General features: G+C 39.6%; 1 protein-coding gene across 4 annotated transcripts in view; it reads right to left on the reverse strand.

Annotated features, from left to right (window-relative positions):
• Nucleotides 1-2650: 2650 nt before the first annotated feature.
• Nucleotides 2651-19438, reverse strand: part of LOC137284393 (synaptotagmin-15-like) — a 102212-nt gene continuing 85424 nt past the window's right edge. For all 4 annotated transcript variants that reach the window (XM_067816181.1, XM_067816179.1, XM_067816183.1 and 1 more), the window contains 5 exons: nucleotides 15095-15188; nucleotides 14229-14399; nucleotides 6608-6728; nucleotides 3888-4070; nucleotides 2651-3233 (listed from right to left, as the gene is read on the reverse strand). In XM_067816181.1, the coding sequence (XP_067672282.1) occupies nucleotides 3109-3233; nucleotides 3888-4070; nucleotides 6608-6728; nucleotides 14229-14399; nucleotides 15095-15188 (694 nt within the window). In that variant the 3' untranslated portion in view covers nucleotides 2651-3108. The remainder of the gene's footprint in view (nucleotides 3234-3887; nucleotides 4071-6607; nucleotides 6729-14228; nucleotides 14400-15094; nucleotides 15189-19438) is intronic.

Genomic DNA, 19438 nt, shown 5'->3' on the forward strand with positions numbered 1-19438 from the left:
GTTGCCATGAACCATGATCAATGCTGCGTCCAAACCTACAGCTGTGGCAGATGTGTTAGCACCTTAAAGAACAGCGCTACTGAACTTTTGACTGATGTTATTATACTGAACATCAAAAGAAACGCAAGTTTTGAAAAAATGAAATCATATATTATGACATAAAAGTAAGCGTTCATGTTTATGTCCTCTATTCAAAAACTTTTAATGTTTAGTATACTTCCAGACAGAGCCCGTACGTCGTCTCCAAATATAAACATCTGTCTGTTTTTTGTTCTTTGACGCCACACACAGCAATATTTGAACTATAAGGACAAGAAAATACAGTGACTGATCTAAGCAAATAAGATACGGCACCGCGCATAGACCAATCAACGAACCTGAAAGAGCCCGTTTGTCGCCTCTTATGACAACCATGGCTGCTGAACACCAGTTTTAACCTGTACCTGCTCGTGTGTACATAGGAATAGATATAAGAGGCCACCTTATCAATAATATGTGATATACGGCAATAACAAACAAGTGTATCAGAATGACGTCATCATGCCCTTCATGACCAGATGTGAACTGATGGCACGAATGTATCCTGTAACACATTTTACCCGATAATGCCATATTCCCACAATTGTTTGAAAACCATTGAAATGTGTTTTGACAAACAGTTTCCAAATGTTCAGGACATGGTCGAGAATCGTATACACTAAGTTCCGGGACTTTGTCATCCACAACTGGCCAAGTGATCTGCTGTTCAAATCCAGCTGACCCCACATCTCCTTGAATATAAGGGTGCAATGTACTTACACGTGAGAAATGAACCCTAGCTTAGCATCTCCTAAAATAAATCTGAAAAAACATCTTTCACCAAGCTTCTTTTGTTTTGCTTAAATGCCGCCACGGAATGTGCGAATCATGTTTCATGGTGTTGCTCGTCAACCCATCTCATGACTTCAAAAACTACTTACTGATATACTTCCGATATATTACAGCTGATGTATTACTGTGTCGTTCTGTTCTGTATTCGAACGCTTTATGTAAAATAATTGTTGATATTCAATCACACTATCTCACGAATATTGGCGTGATTTCTTTCTTTGTGATTTATCAAACAACGGCTTGTATTGTGGAAACATTACATCGACGTGTTTGCTATGGACAGGTGGAAACTAATTAGAAGAAATTATCAAATTTCGAAATGAAACAGAATACGTCTTAAGCAAAGTATTCTTAAATGTCATCAAATGTCAACCGCGAAAGATATCACAAGCGTGGGTTGTTGAAGATAAAACTGTTTCGAACGAAATTCCTGTTTGGATCCTTCTTTATTTTCATGATAAATGTTTTGCGCCATTTTGAGTAATGACTAGTAATCAGTTTCATTCCAAGGTAGCAAAATGGGGCCCCACATTTACAATAACGGGGATTAACTCCAATTTTCGGCTAAACGCTGCTAAAAGAATAGTAGAATGTCTATTGTTGTTTAACAGCAGCGGTCTGTAATGATAGAGTTTCGTCGCGATTTGAGATTTTAACAAAGAAGGGCCGACCACAGATTCTTTCATGGCACCTCGTTATTCTTCTTTTCCCCCAAGAGCCAGTTCTTATTGCAGCAACCTGCATAGATCTATGCAGTTGGGATACGATGGCACACTGTCAATCTGATCAACGCGCCTGACCACACAATCCCGTTATTCGCCTCCGATGACAAGCATGGTTTGCTGAAGACCAATTCTAACCCGAAGAATGGAATGCACATTTGCTGGCAGCAGAACAATGTGTTACTTGCTCTTCTTACGTAACTCATGGCTCATCTTTTCTACCTTTAGTTTGCTTTGTCAAAACTGAAGTACATCAGGTCGCAATGACACAGGATCGATAGTCCATATGCGTCGTAAAATAGCTTTCACCAACACATGAAACCAATATGTATGATTTCCGTGGATGAACAGACGGTGCTGATGAACTGGATATTTCCATCGCCTGGTATTGAGTCTTGTTGAACTCTGAGGGCAAGATAGAGCTGAAATGTCTGACCCAAATGTATATTTAGATCTACACGTAAGACTTTTCTTTTCGATTTAGTAAAAGGAACGACTATATATCTAATAACGAAGAATTCCCATTACGTTGCCACTAAAGGCAACATCTTTTATGAAATAACTCCACGCTGAATTAGTCAGATTACGCTGCTTTTAACAACAGGCAAGCTATACCACGGGCCAGTCGTCTTAGGAGCTGCGAGTGACGTGTTGCATCACTTGGGCACGCTACAAGCCTGCAATCGTGGGTTTGAATCTCAGTTCCGAGGATTATGTTTCGAAGCCTAGTGGTTAACGCGATCACTCGTCACGCCGAAGACCTGGCTACTATTCCCGACATGGGTACAATGTATGAAGCTCATTCCTGGCGTCCCGCGTAGTAATATTGCCGGAATATTGCTAAATGCGGCGCAAAACTAAACTCACTTACTCTCTAAACTGTGACCTGCATCACGTCGGGGTTTCCTCCTGTCTTTAAAACAGTTAAACCCAACTCACTCACTCACTCACTCTCGTCACGATATGGCAGCAATATTGCCGATGTGACGTTCAATATTAACTCACTCACTCACCGTAGAAGACAACGAGGAAGTACAAGTTAACAAAAATAGCAGAAATATGGTAGACAACGATTGATATTTATTACATTTGTACATATCACCTGTCGACTACATTAATATGATGGCACAAATGTCGACACAGACAAGCCGACAAAGCACAACATCACTGATAATATGTTATGTTCGTGTGTGCTTAAGCAGTCGCGATGCAATCAACCAGTATTAGCACAGTGAGATTTTTAGTCAATGACAATTTTATCCAGCACGGTGATTCTAATGCATGAATTTTCATTATCAATCTGCGATCAGATCGAATAACTATTTGCCATTTCCCACAAAGCAACAGAAAGCTATAATGTCACGCGGTGAAGGTCATAGTTTCTGTAGGCACATCAAGTCTCAATTATCCCGGTAAATAAAACGCAACAACATCCGGGTTCTGATCGCTGCATAACACTCCCGTCGGCACCAAGGACGTCTCGAACGACCTTGATCCAGCTTCCTCATCCTAGTTGTCATGACAACACGTGCCAGTGTGACACCTGTTCCTTCTGATTTGCAACCATTTCATTCCAGTGATCCAGTTCCTTTCCACGTGCAAACATGAACGATCCAAGTACTACCCGACCAATTGCTTTATCTGAAAACAAATTACATGAATCTGAAGTCAGATAACGGACAGATAGTTAGTGAGGCAACACCTCACGTACGGCCGGGGAGATGGCTATGAGTAAATAACAGATCACTATCCAATATTTAATCAACTAATTATTTGTTTGCGGGACACCAGCTGCGAGCGCAGACAGAGAAAATAATGGTATCATGGTCGCGAGTTACTGTAAGCCTTCCATTCTTTGAGTATGACATGATGGGTATCTTTACATATGAATGGTTTGCATTAATATGTTTTCAAAAGATACATTTCATTGCACAAGTGCATATAATACAAAACATGCATGTCTGAATTTGTAACCTTGAAGAAGCTTATTCAGTTTAACAAGAAAACGCATTCAGCGGATAAGTGCATATGGTGGATTCATTCTTTACTTCGTCAAAACACAATAGCGTCCTTCACACTTCATTTCCATCTATTTTATTATAAATGTGTGTTAGGTTTCTGTGATTCCTAATTTGAGGGTCTCGGTCTTTTAAAATAAACATGACATTTGTTTCGAGTCTAACGATCAGATTTAGAATGATTTTTATGCGAGAAAACATATCCATCATGATGTCCAGAAATATGTCCTCAGTGAATAGTTTGTTGTCTCTGGTGTCAAAACGACGATGTCATTACCTTTGTGCCCACTGTGATATTGCATAGCTGTAAGAGTGATACTGGCTGTATCAAGGCTGGTCACTGGGAGCTTGAAGGTGAAGGACTCATTGTACGTTGGGCTTGTCGATTTCTTTACCACTTCGGTTTTCTTGCTCTTGACCATCTTGTTCTGAACCATCAGGCTGACCTTCGCGTAAGAATCTGAAATTTGATTTTACCGTAACATGTATCAGCTCAATAATATACATAGATCTACATACGGACAACGATATAAACTATTTCGCCATCGCACACGGGTTGAAGGACTAGATTGTTAACACCTGGTGTCCGTTACTACTGGTCGTCAGTGAATGCTTCTAAGATCCTATAGTTTGAAAAAAAACATTAAAAAGTGACGAATCCTTAACGTATTCGCGATGTTCAACGTATGTACGTGGCTTAGGCATGCCATTTTCGAAAAATGTTGATTATCTTATCAAAGTATTGCACTACCAACGCAGTTGCACTACAGAATATTTAACAATTAACGACCTAAGTTTAGATGTGTTCTACATCGTGGTTTCCTCATTACAAAGACCATCCGCATACACCGTCAGTGTACCCAATAGAAAGGAATTGGTTCTGTCACCCTTTCCACCTCAGACCTAAACTTTGATCTGGACGAGTGTTCATGTATTACAACCCTTCCAAAAAATTAGAACCGTAAGGAGGTTCGCCAGCCCTTCGTACTTCAGGCGACAAACAACGGTCCATGCCTTTTCGAATGATCACATGGTTGCCAGTTGACAAAAAGGATAGTCCTTGCAGGTAATTTCCGACCTAACTATACCCATATTAGCCGACTATTACGACTTTCAACAGCTGTGACAGCCATGCATGGTTGTCCACTTGGTCCGGACCAGTAAAGTCATGTTTGTAGGTCGCGCAATTTGAACCAGAACTGATTGCTGAATATACACTTGTCACAGTAAATCTGGTACCGGAAGTAAGTTGGGCCCTGTCTCGGATGCCGCAATTCGGCGTGCGCAACGGGAGCCGGGAACTAGATTAATACCGGAAGTAGGGTCACGACTCTTACAGCGCCTATATGACAGCCATATCACCATGATGGCCACCACTATTGTTCACATATTGTTCCAGGGGCGGAACCAGGATCTTCGGTCCGACGAATGCACAGTCCTAAAACAGCCCACTTATTATACCCTTTCCGACTTCACTATTTCATCACAATAACAGAGGCGGTGTGCAATATACATGTAAGATCAAGTCTGCAAGAGTAAATAAAACACGTATGTGTTATTACTGAAGAATAGTTGTAAAATCGTTAAGCAAACACCTTTCTTTCCAAACCTTCGATAACCGTATTTATCCTTACTCAATCTGTGATTCATACCTGTAATAAGCTGTTTGAGAGAATGATCAGCTGTGACAACTACAAAGAAACCTTGGATCAGACAGACCCAGTGGTTCAGACACGTCATAATAACAATAGGCAATAGCCAGCAAAGACATCCCCGCCCAGACGCAATAACAACACGGACTTGGTTCTATCTCGCGAACAGCACTTGAAGTCCTTAATATCGAGTCTTTAGCTAAGGCTAGTCTAGACGTATTTCCAGTGATACTGAGAATGCTACTGTAAATCGCCGCCCAATTATAGCAACAGACAATATTGGGAATACTCAGTGCAAAACTCTTAATGACCAGAGGTCACTGATCGTATTGCCGTGGACACTGAGACACATTGTGAAAGTTGGCAAACACGCACATACACTGATCGAATAGCAACTTTAGGGATGTTTATCTAAGAAACATGTCTGGAGCGAGTATTAATTAGACTGTGCTACTGTGAATGGCAAATACATGTACATGGTGCGTGTATTTGACAATGATTTATGTTGTAGCTGCTTAAATGAAATGTAATCTTGGCAGTGTCCAGCTTGGATTGTAAGAAAGGTTTTGCATGTTCTTATTGTATAAAGTGCATCGCATAGGCGAAGTTGGATACAAATAGCAGAGGGGGTTGACTAGTGCGAAATATTGGCAAACTAGTGTTGTCAATCTTGATAGATCGAACACAGATAATCTGGAAACCCTACCTTCCTGTTTGGTATGAGTGAGTGACTTTAGTTTTACGCCGGATTTAGCAATATTACAGCAATATCACAGAGGGGGAAGCCAGAAAAGGGCGTCAGACATTGTGCCCGTGGGGAATCGGGCCTGAGTTTTCGGCTTTACGATCGAACGTTTTGACAACTAGGATAACCCACCACCCCTCCTGTTTCTAACTCTAATGTGCAAACAAAGTGAATAAACCTGCAATTTTGGTTTGTTAATCCGCAAAAATAGGCCGGGTTCATGGGTCTGACATTCAACGTTTCATGGCATATTCTGCTGCATAGATAAACAGAAGCAAGTTCACTTCAAGAAACAGTTTCAAACTTCAGAGAGAGGACTCCAGATTGATTGACTGTACACTATTTCTGTATATTTACCCGTTTGACATGTTTCGGATCCAATAACCATCAACGATTACAGGGTGTTCAGATATCCACCCCACTGGATATTACATATTGACTCCGAATTACTGCCTGTAGTAGAGAAATGCGTTCACAACTATACATGATTAAAATTCATGGGACATAACATGGGCTAGCGAAAACCACATTCATAACTGTCGCTACTATTGCTTACACTGTGCTGTTTACAGTTCCAAAACTCATTACACCCATACTCACCGACACTTGTGACGCCGTCCACTCGTTTAAAGGTCTTCCCCTCGAACACGCTGACAGTGAGACGTTCCAGATGGTTGTTGTACGACAAGGACACCAGAATCTCCCCTCGGTCTGACGTTGTCTGAAGGCAGAGTGAATGAGTATTGTTTTACTATGAACGGTATCGCGGTTACGTCACTCGTCAACTCTGTGAATGAGTTGGTTTTACGCCGCACTCAGAAATATTCCAGCGACGGTTTGTAAATAATCGAGTCTGCACCAGACAACCAAGTAAACAGCAGCATGACCATCGATCTACGCAAATGGGAAGCTATGACATTTGTCAAACCCGCTTCAGTACGTCGCCTTGGAGTAATGCATGTTTGTCACGTTTTTCCAAACAAAACATAGCAAACAAAGTGGTTCTGGCATTTGGACCGAAGATGACTGGATTCTGGGGTGCTACACTGCATTGCACATTGTGGTGCCTGATACGACTGGACCATGTGCACTCTTTCTATTCCAGACCTCAACTCCTCTACTAGCAGATTATTCGGTAGTTTTAACTATATTTTCGTGCAGAAAAAATAAACTGCATCATCTTATATGCAGTCTGGACACTTACGGTTTTAGTGTCTGGTATTGATTCAGATTCAGTTTCTAAATGGAAACGTGATGTCAGACAACAAATAATTATATTGTCACTTGTCATTGGCACTGTCGTTTTAATAAGACTATATAAAGTTGAATGAGTAGGGCTATGACAAGTGACTCCTGGGCGAGCGATATAAGACGCAAGATGTATGGTAAATGGTCAGAGATAGAGTGGACGACATACAACTGATACTTAAATACATCTGTGAAATAGGGACTGCATCAAGGCTGTGTCACAGGCCCTATTTCTTTGACAGTAAAAACATAATAACTGTCTTCACAGGACTACGACTCCTTAATGTAGTTATCTGGTTATCTGAAGTCAGTGGATGTCCCAAATGGTGTACATTAATAAGGTAGGTATCATAGTTCCGCCAACTTAATATTTTTTAGTCAGATCTATTTTTCCGCTTTGTTGCATTGTACACTCTGCGTGCATGACTGCGCGCGTGTGTGTTGCGTGTTTGTGTTAGTCTACTGCAGAGTATGCGTAAGACCCTAATATGGCTCAGAGACTTAGAACTTAAGAAGAAGAAACGACGACAGGAGGAAGGTTGGTGCATTAAGAGCTATTGACAAACCCTCTCGCTCACGAAGTATTGTTAATCATTATGCAATAATGTAATAATATTATTTTTAATAACATTTTAATACAACACGATCTGTTAAGTACATGTTCACAGGCGTCTGAATATTGATTCTAATATTTCTCAAAATAAATGTTATTGATATCTCTCACTCTCTGAACTCAAACAACATGAAGAGAAAAGTCAAGACATATGTCACTCGGTTTAAAATAACATGACCGCTGCATGCTGACGATGCAATCCTTTGAAAAAGATTACGTTTTTGTAAATTATATGTTGAGACACAATGATTATTCGTAAAGAACAAACACCAGCAAGGATGACACTAACTTGATAAATCAACAGTAGATGAGACGATTTGAGAGGCGAATGCCATTATTGATACTCTAAGCGGTAAAAATGGACATTTGTGTTGAGTTAATCGCCGTCAGAATTATTGGGGTTTTATTAATCTATATATCAGAAAAAATATTTCCCAAATTAGCAAATATGTTTTTAGTTTTTGAATGCATTTACTTATCAATATTCAAGTTTATGGCGGAGTTTTGTCAATGTTATATTCTGGAAAAGATAATCCAATTATCAACATCACGAGGAATGAAACGATGAGATAAAAAGACGTGCATAAACCAAAAAAGCGAGCCAGACCATCCGATGCACAAAAACGATTCGTATAGGTTGCTTAAGACCAATACTAACCATGATCTTCTCTGATCTTCGTGGTTGTTATTTTACAACCTATTTATTCAAATTCTATTAATATCTAAGAGGAAAGATACCAAAGTTGGGAAGAAAATCAGAATTTCAACAAGCAAATATAATCCTAATGATGTATAAGAAATCTCAGTCAACATACATGTATATTTACCCTCTAAAATATGGCATGAAAACTGGTTTGCCTATTGCATTGACATTTTTTCCTCAACTAGCATTGTGTCAACAAACAAGTAACCCCAACAAACTTCACCTCAGTACATAATTGCCCAATTTTCTAAATGCTACGAGCAACGATCTGTAAATGATATTTCCCGATGTGTAATGAGCAATTAATGTGTTTGAAAAACACATGCAATCAAAGTCTCATTGGGCTCTCTGGGGAAGAGCTAGCGACAAGCCCTTGAATTAGGGAACATAACCAGCAAATAAGTGTATGGGGTAATTTCGCCTAACTACAGTGGCAACGGAACAGACGAAGTTGAAAGTCAGCTGTGCGTTGCTTCAGCGGCAGAAAGGCGCCTGGCTTGATTTTGATAGAGACGCTAGTGCTACAAATCGAGATAAATATATATCTAAAACACCATATATAACCTAAATATGTGTATTTATTTAGATAACACGAATAAGCGTGCAGTTAAGACGCGCCTTACGTTTCCGCTCCAGAGGTATAAAGGTGAGAGTACATGCGAGTCCGATTTTCTTTTCCATCAAAAACTATTTGTCACTTTGGGAAAACTAGTCTGTGGTCATATTCGTCAGACAATGCTTGCGTATCGTTTCAACAATTGAAACTGTTGAAATTGATAGAAAATGTTTTCCCCTTTCATAAATCTGAGCATATATATGCTGAAAAGTACAAGAAACGCAACTCTGTCTTTTTGTCAAGATTTTTAATAGAAGACATAACCATGAAGGCTTACTTTTATGAGATTTATTTTTTTTAAAACTTGCATTTCTCTTGCTGTTTAGTGTAGGTATTTTTTGGCTAAACAGTGAGAATGCCGAGTTTGAACAGGTGTCCAGTACCCGACTCTGACCATGGAAGGGACCGGATGGTCAGAGCTGACTTGCTTTCGTGTCTTTGTACCCTGGCGGTGTGGAACGACAAGATCTTTAACGCATTGTCTTAGCTGAGCTGTAACACGTCATCGCTCATGAAGATGTGTCAAGGATGACAAGACTGATGTAATTCCTAGCAGCTTGTATCACTCCTCTCCGTAAGTAATCGTGGAATATTCAATCAAGATGGCATCATGATATGAATGGCAGAAACCAAGTTGCATTAATCATTCGGGATTAATTATTCCACATCCGTCCTCACAGTTGACTCCAAGATTGGCTGCAGTCCGTGTCCAATTTGATAGACACCGAGAACTTGCTAATCTGCGACCTATACCTTGAAGGTCATGACGTCCGACTTCCTGCCAACAACGGTGCTACCTACTGATAATGTCAACGTATTGATGGTAATCTTAGAAGTATCCGTGCCCTGTAGATTCCGTTCAATAATGCATAAATGTCTGTCTTTATATTTAACAGCTGGGACCTGAGAGCTGTTGTGACATTGGGTCATGTCAGCCTTGTGTCTGATTCACTGAAACCTGTTTAATCTGGAAAACCCCTCCACAGAGTGGACATAACAGTAAACTTATAGACATATTACTCCTAGCCATTATTCGTCATTGATTGTCATTTTGAACACTATTTATTAAGGATGACTGTTAATTGATCAGGACCAGCGAAGGAGTACTGTGTATTCATAACTTCAGCGACACTGAAATAAAAACAACTGTCCACAAGACTTATGATACGAGAGATGCGAGAGATGACAACTTAAATAAGTCTATCAGTCAGTTTTCCCTACTGTTGAGCAATATAACTTCAGTTTACGTTTTGTTGTTTCCATTGGGCGACTTTTGCGCTGTAATCGAGAAAGGTCTTACTATAGTACTCACTTAAATAGAAATAAATGGTTAACTAAGTATGTTTTCCCAACTTGGTCTTTTCATTGGCCCTTTTAATCATCATCCAAAATACCATTGTACAGATACAAGTAACGAAAGTAGGCTTGTTTTCAACAAATTTAGAAACATGTTATGACTTACGTCACAATCAAGAATGGGTGGTATTTACCTGTAGCACTGTTTAGACGGAAAATGCATTTGCACGTGCGTTGCCATAGCGATTGCGCAATTGACAAACAAAGCTATCATAAATAAACTCGTAAAAACAGTAAACTTCCATTACGAGTACAGACATGATAAATATACTGAAAAAATCCCTAAATCAAACGTTTTGAATATCAATTAGGATAAAATACATAACTGATGAATGGTATATGACGGTTTTCATTAAATATATTTACTCCGCGAGCCTATGTAGAGCACACCTTATTGGCATACCATACTTTGCATCAGAAACGTACATTTTGACTTCAATTTAACGGTGTAAAAATGACATGTTTTGCTCTCCTGTAAATCCGGACGATTTTACAAAAGTGTTAAAATCAAAAGAAATGATAGTCATAGACTCAGCTAAAACTTTTTTGTTTGTTTGTTTTTCTCTTTGCGTGTGTTTGTGACCCCTGCCTCGTTCGCAGACATCTGATACCATTAGAAAAATATGTTCACGATATAATCCAAACTGGACAATCGTCTTTGATTTTGCACGGAGGTGAAAAAATTATCGGATGTAACGGGGTTACTTTTTTCTCGAATTGATTTTTTACAAAAACGAATTGATTAGATTTGACATTTTCTTTGATTACATCCAAGACAAAAGAATGTATAATTATTCTAATGAGCTTGCTTTAAGCAAAACCAAGCAAACGCTATCAAAACAATACTTGGCTGCAATCTCTCGCTCAAAAATGTAAACGTAAGGTAAAAAGAAAATCATACGATGTACAATACAATAGTTTCGTTTCACATTTGAGATGTTTCGTTTTCACCTACTATGAAAGGTTGATGTATGCTTTCTTTTGATCATCAGTATAGTTCATTTCGTTTGTTTGCCAGTCAACAAATCTGTATGACTTACAATAATTGCAAACCACATTAACACTTGTACGGTCATGCAACAAGGATTACTCATGTGCTTATCTACCTACGACAAGGTCTCAATAAAACCGTTTATCTCGTTTACGCGTGTAGACCATTGGCGTTTCTCCTTAATCAGTAACGATTTGTCTGAGGAAGAAGATTAATGATTCAATCCACACAGCCTTTTCATATATGTGTTCACGAGTCACGATTATATGCATAACTTGATTCTTGATTTAAAAATCTACGGAGATAGAAATAGGAACTAAGTCAGGGAACTTAACTTATGGAAACCTATCACGATATTGATTCGCTAAAAAATCACTACAAATATTGATGAACCGGTTTAGAATTAGCCTAGCTCTATCTAAAGAATGATGTTTTCATAATGTCACTGTGGAACAACTACAGAACACATCGTGACGTTACATTGGCGTTATCCTGAATGTTTAGGTACTTACCAGTTTTAAAATTTGGAAGAAAAGTATTCACTCTTTATCAGTTCTAAACATGTGAACTAATTATATACGGTCTATAACCGAATCCATGAATCGCAGTACTGTAATGACACTTTTTTATGGTTTCACTTAAAGTAACAAACCGCAAACAGTTCAGGAAGTGACGTCATCATCTGCTTTTCCATCTGTACGTTTCCGCAGCCTATTGCCATGAGACAATGTGATGTACTGGTGACGTGCCATACGATCGTTCTCAAGCCAAAACTGTGGTCGTCATTGGGGTATAATGTCATTATCATAACAGAAATATCATACTTTGTGCATTATCGATGATGATGCAAAGATGACGTAGGTTGTTGACGTTTGCCACCTTGGGTAAACCATTCAGGACAAACTAGTCGTAGGGGAGGATTCACGTAGGATTCTTCTCACCTAGCTGATAGTTCATAACCTATGCTGATGGAGGAGTCACTTCTCTTACTGAAACATTCAGCGATCGTCAGGTTGTACGCCGTACCTAAAGGTTTGTGGTTTATAGTAGTAGGGCCTGCTCCATCTGGAGTAAAATTCTACATTGCAAGTACAGCCGATTCCCATGTTTAAAATGGAAAACGAGGTAACATACGAACATAGAATCCTGTTATAACTAATTGACGTAACACGTCACATAACACTCAAATGAAATAACGTAAAGTTGTTGCAAAGGTGTCTTTTTAAGATGAGATAGGTAAAGAGTCATGGAATAATGCCGATGCAACTTCTAAATACAGATTCGTCATGTAATAAGTCCTAATCGGTTCGTTAAGTTGGGAGTCTCTTACTGACGCCCCCTTTTTAACTATGTAAGTGAGAGTGAGTTTAGTTTACGCCTATTTTAGCAATATTCCTGCAATGACACGGTGGAAATAGGCTTCACATATTGTACTCATGTGGGGAATCGAACTCGGGTCTTCAGCGTGACTTGCGAACGCTTAACAACCGCCCCTTCATTAGATATGCAGTGCATAGAGATAAATATGTATCTAAGTAGTAGTTGCTTCAAAGTGAAAGCGTGGGGTGTTCAAAGCAACAATTTCATCTGTTTAAACATGTTTCTTTCAAGCTTTTAAAAGGTCATAATTTTTTCAAACAGATGACTGCGAGTGGCGCCGATAATACTAGTTTTGAAGCGAAGACGGAAAGAATATGTGATTGTTTGATTATCTGATTACTTTTTCTCTTAGATATCGCCAGTGCAGAAGCACTTGTGCTTTATATATGGAAAGACATTTATATTATTGAGGAGGTAAGATATTTGTGTGTAATTTTGTGAATGCCTTACTGAATAGAGAAAAACATGGAGTGAATTTGATGAGATGATACTGTTTTGTGGCTGGAGATTTAAAGTTCAATGAGACATTCACACATGAAAAAGGGTAGCGACTATATCGCTATAGTCAATCGTTCCCTCGTCATTCAGAGGACAGGGGTTTGATCCCAGCGAAGCCTAATATATCTTGGATGTTTCTGTAAGTGGTGTAACACACCACGCAGTCACTCTGTCACATGGAAATATAGTCTGGTGTGTAAATAATCGAATCTGGACCAGACAATCCAGTGATCCAGAGGCGATGACGTAATGTCGTGAGCATTTAACTATCTCGAAAATTTTAGAGACCATTGACGATTTTGAATTGAACGTCAGTAATAAGGAAGTAAACTACAACCTCCCCTTTGCACACCCTCCAATAACTGCCCCCGATCGACATCTCACTGGCTCTCTCCACCATCACCCATCTCCCATACACAGTCGAATCCCAATATCTCGAGCTCAGTGGAGGCGAATTCTCAGTTATCTCGTACTCATCTCCCGGTTCCTGCCGATTTCCTTATATTTTTCATTGTTTTTACCCTGATGTCTCGAATTTGATGAGTCGAATTCCCGGTTAAGTCAAACTCATTTTAGGGGCATTTAGTACTCCTTCAGTCACTTCATCGTATACTCTCCACTTAAACGTCTCCGTCAGCGTCATACACCTTCAGGAAACTGCAACACCAAACCCTCCCTCACCGAGATGACATTACAATTCCATATCTATCATCTGTAACCTTAAACAACGCTCCCTTCATCGTTACCCACCATGGAACCCTCCCTCACGTACCATCTGTCAACCTCATCAACAACGTTCGATCCACCATCACCCACCTCAGACACCTCTCTCTCCAGGTCCCTCCATACTACCAGCCTCCCCTCCAGCAAACAGTCGTGGTCACGGAGAGGGTACAGGGCGTGGCCGATGACGTTGTGGCGCTTGTGTCTATCCACGTCGTATACTGTCAACTTCAGAACGCGGTCGTCAATGGTCCGAGAATTCACCTGCAACCACAGGAATACTGCTTGTACCCACAGACAGTTAGTAGACCCTTTAACAGGGCATCCCCAAGTGGTCGATACGACGCGACTTAAAGCCATGGTCGGAAGATGAACGCTTCAGATATATACGACAGCATGGTACCACTATCCTAATGTAGGGATATATCGGGTCAATTTGGTTTCAAACCTGACAAATGGAGAAATAATTAATTGTAAATTTAATATAAAAGATGGATCCGAAGATTCTCGCTCAAGCACGGATATTTCCCTTAAGTCTGCTGGGCCATACTGCTGAGGATAGAGCTGTTAAACACAACGAGGTACATCAGATCCCACTGCCTAAAGGACAATTCAGAAATTCATCTGTTCATTATCTAGCAAACACGTTGTAAGCATGACCCACATTGCTTTATCCATCTAATTGCATTCAGAATAAAGAAAGAAGAACGCAATTAATAGCTATTACATCGGATACAGTATTATTGCAGTATGTAATATTACAGTGTGTGCATGTAGATGAATGGATGGATGGATTTGGGGGTTGATGGAAAGATGGGTGGGTGGGTGAGTGTTTGGATGGATGGGTGAATAGGTGGGTCGGTGTATGAATGGGTGGATGGGTAGGTAGGTAGGTGGTTACGTCGCGGGCTACGTTTGACCTGTATCCCACTTAAACATTCAACACATTTTCGTACTACCTGAAAGACGTAACTCTCTTCGAACTTCGGGTTACAGGTTTTCTTTCTGAACTTCGACTGGAGATAACGTCTTTCGTCCGGCATCAGGTACAGCCTGTAACAAAGATAACTTACATTTATTGACACTGTCTATCAAAGATTTCATTGATAATTATTTTATCTTTATCTTTAGAAAATCTTACACTCACGTCGTCGAAATATCCTTTTTAACAATACAGTACTTTGTCTTCGACTGACATGGGTGGAAGAAGGGGACGAAAAAAATGCTTATTTCTTTCGTTTCTTTTTCCTTTTTTAAATCACAAAACTCACGCATACGGTTCTTTTGTTTCAAGCAATTGTATCTGCATTCATTAAAGATAGTCATCGATTCATACTAGTAAGTTATTATGGCTTCATGCCGCTTTTACAATATTCAAGCACTATCAGGGAGGGGGACAACAGAAATGTGTTTCACATCCATGCGGGAAATCGAACCCGGATGCTCAGCTTGTCGAGTGGACGCTTTTAATCATAAGGCTACCCCGCGACCCTGATTCATGCCAAAAGACTGGAAAACCTGGGTGGGTGAATTTAGTTTTACGTCGCACTCAACAATACTCCAGCAAACAATCGAGTCTGGAATAGACAATCCAGTGATCAGCAGCATCGGCATCGTTCAGCGCAAATGGGATACGATGACATGAGTCAACCATGTCATTGAGTCTGACCACCCGATCCTGTTGTTCTCAATCACTGTGAAGTGTTCGGACATCTTTAATGCAGTCTCATTACCTTTTACCTCATCTCCTTTTTCCTGGACCGACTGACTGACTGACTAATGTCGTCTTGTAAGTTCGCTTCTATGTAATGATGAGAAGATATCGGTTCCTATAGTGACCTACATACAGTGACAAAGGTCTGACTTAATCGTCTTGTCTCAGCAGCAACATGTGGTGGTGTTGTGGTCGTGACAGTTTTAGATTGACTTGCACCAGAAGTAGGGTCTCTTTGCGCCTTACACATTAATAGAAGTAAAACACGTAAAGCAGTGAAAAGGGTATGATAAAGCAGAAAATGAAATGATAAAACTTTTTATGGTTTTTGGTTTTACTGGACGATATATGCTTAGGCTGTTGCAGAGGCCGTGCCGAGTTGCTTCCCTTGAGCATTCAAGGATCCTGCTGTCTTCACAACAAGTCCTTGTTTTTATCCGCAATAGCAGGTACCACAAAGATAGTTAAGATCTTCTCACTCGCTTACATAAGGGCATTGAAAAAACGGTTACGAGGCAAAAAGGTGTATTTTATGTAAAAGACATGAACACAGATTATGCATGTGTAGACGTGTTAATCCTATATGCACTGCAATGCTGTATAAGATATTCAATCTGTTGTGACAAGATTACGGGAATATTGCAAATATTATGATGTAACACATATTATTAAAAATATATTAATGTTCATACCGCAATAAAGAAACATCACAACCGTATTACTCTTGTAAATATATTGACAAGTTCCAATGTTTTTACATGGACCCGTAACAGTCACTTGCATTGTAACAGGTATACAGTGTCTACAGACCCGTGAAGATCCGGGTTGAAACTGATCTTCAGTAACCCATACTTGTCGTTTGAGGTAACCAGCGGGATCGGATGGTCAGACTCGCTGACGTGGTTGACACATTCCATCGTATTCAAACTGAGTAGATAAATGCTCATGCAGTTGATCACTAGATTGTCCGGCCCAGACTCGAATATTTATTACACAGCTAGAATATTGCGTAGTGCGACGTACAACTGAATGCATTTATTCCTTACAACATGTACTAGTATATTGTGACACACGTGTTTTCGTATTGCTACGCTGATGTATATTTTATACAAGTAATTGATATGTAACAAACATGCCTCTACTGTAGATGGCAAAAGGTTATTATGAAACAATATGTCCAACACATTCATTCAGCAATACAAACCATCGATATCAGCTTTTCAACTTTGATAAAACTCGTGCGACAGGCTAGTTAGTAGTTGTGTTCGGTTGTCAAACCGGGTTCAATTCCCACATGGATACAAAGTGTGACCACATTTCTGGTGACCCCGCCGCGATATTTCTTGAAGACAGCGGCGTAAAGCTAAACTCACTCCTGTCACTGGAGTTCGAAGAAACTTTTGGCAACAGTCTACCTATGATATCGATGCCATTCTATTGTCTAACAAGTAAAACCAATTCCTGAAGAAAAAATGTGTAGGAATTTTCATGATATTCCACTCTCGCAGACTTGAGTACTGGTTCACATCAAGCGGTTTAAAGGAAGCAATCGAGAGGAAACACACGTACGCATTGATACAACAGTTACCAAAAAAATCGGCTAAAGAGTAATACAGGAATGGCTATTTTGTATATATGCACATAGAGTTGTTTACCACTTTGAAGTGAATGTATTCATTTCTATTCATGTAATTTATTCATGGATCGACCATATTTGTGAAAGACTATTCTTCAGTGAACATACTTATTAGTCGAGATGTCGACTCTGACATGGGTTTCTCGATGTTCCATTTACAGACACAAGTGATGCAAACTGGAAGCAGCGAGCTGCACCTTGTGCTCACTGCTCCATGAAAAGCAAGGGTGATGCTGGTCTGCACATGGAATATTATCAGGCTAAAGCGGCTTTTATGTAGAGATTAGATAGCATAGAAGGACGTTATCTTCTCGTTACCCAGAAGAACTTCTTGTCTCCAAAGAGGATTTGTGCCAGTTCCACAGAAAGGTCATTGTAGAGAGGGAGCAACTCATTGCTTAGAAACGTGGAGTTGTTAAAACAAAGATTGAATTATAATTGCCTCTTTAATACAGTGATTCGCGATTTTATGAGCATGGTATTTTCTTCAAGCCTAGATAGGATGCAAACATGCCCATCTATTATCATAAATATTTCAATACGACAGGGATAGCAAAAAGTAACACCCTTAACAGGTTGTTCTTTGTTGTTACCTAATGACAGATGTGAAGACGTATGGATTGGAACATATAGCCTGACTTTAACATGACATTTACAAATTTGCTCCGTGAACACTTGCATAGAGCAAATTTAGTTCTGATGTAAATATGAAGCATGAATATACTCAGCATGTCAAGAAGGATCACGTATGCATTTTTACACAGGTATGCACACATATGTAAAATGGGGGGGCATGCGAACATGGTATGTCGATCTGTATATGCTACCATATACACCTGGACGTGTGTAAACGTCTATGCGGTTATGTAAGCGAGTGATCCCTCATTACAACTTAAATATAGGTTCGGTTCTCAACAGGGGCAGTAGCATGAAGCTCATTATAGTATTGATGTGAATGTTTCTTTAATGTTGTTTGAAACTGTATACATCCGTACTCACTCAGCTTTGGAAGCATACGTACTCTTTGCCATTAAAAACATCTACCAAAACAACACATTAAGTTAAATACGTTTGGTTTAAGTAAGTTCGTTTTGAACCGAAATCAAGACATATCAGAAACTGTCACTTTGATGTGTAAGGAAATCCTGAGGTGAGGAAGTCAAAGACGTTTCTGTTATTTATGATGTTGACAGAGTAGAATCCTTCTCTTCCTCTGGTGCTGAAGGTAATAAGTAGTTTTTGAAATACAGACCTTAAGGTAACTAAATATGAAAGTTAGATATGACATAACCACCATTAATAATTTTAGAAATACGCCTTCACGATTACTTCAAAAGGTACAAAGGTACAAAAAGTATCTTATGGCCACAATCACCTGAAATGAACTCCTTCAACTCTGTTGTACTCATGTTGGGTGTAAAACACGGGCCTTCGGTGTGACGAGTAACAGTTTAACCACCATGCGCGCGCATGCACACACACACACATACACACGCACACGCACACGCACGCACACACGGATATCCTTATCCCACACAATAACGTGTGACTGAACATCAATTTGTAATTAACGTTCAAAAATTAGTTTACAAAAGAGAAAATCTGTTGGCTTTTATGGTCTGTGTTAATAACATTGATCGTCTTCAGAACGGACAAAACCATCTGCATGTATCTAAACTGATACAGCATGGCTCTTGACTGTATGAGTAAACCAAATGTCATGACGAGTAACTTTCAGTCAAACAAGACACTCTGAACTAAATGTAAACACTTTTATCAAACAGGTTGAATAGAAGAAACGGATTAATAACACATCAGACACCACATACTGTGTCTTAACACATCCTTGAATGAAGTATCTGGAATCAAAAGATGAGTTGTCATCAATGTAACTCATTTAACAGCCGTAGCTGGATGCATGGCACTATTCACTTTGCAATGGCGCGAAGGGTT

Source organism: Haliotis asinina, chromosome 5 (assembly GCF_037392515.1).
Source record: "Haliotis asinina isolate JCU_RB_2024 chromosome 5, JCU_Hal_asi_v2, whole genome shotgun sequence".
Taxonomy (NCBI): domain Eukaryota; kingdom Metazoa; phylum Mollusca; class Gastropoda; order Lepetellida; family Haliotidae; genus Haliotis; species Haliotis asinina.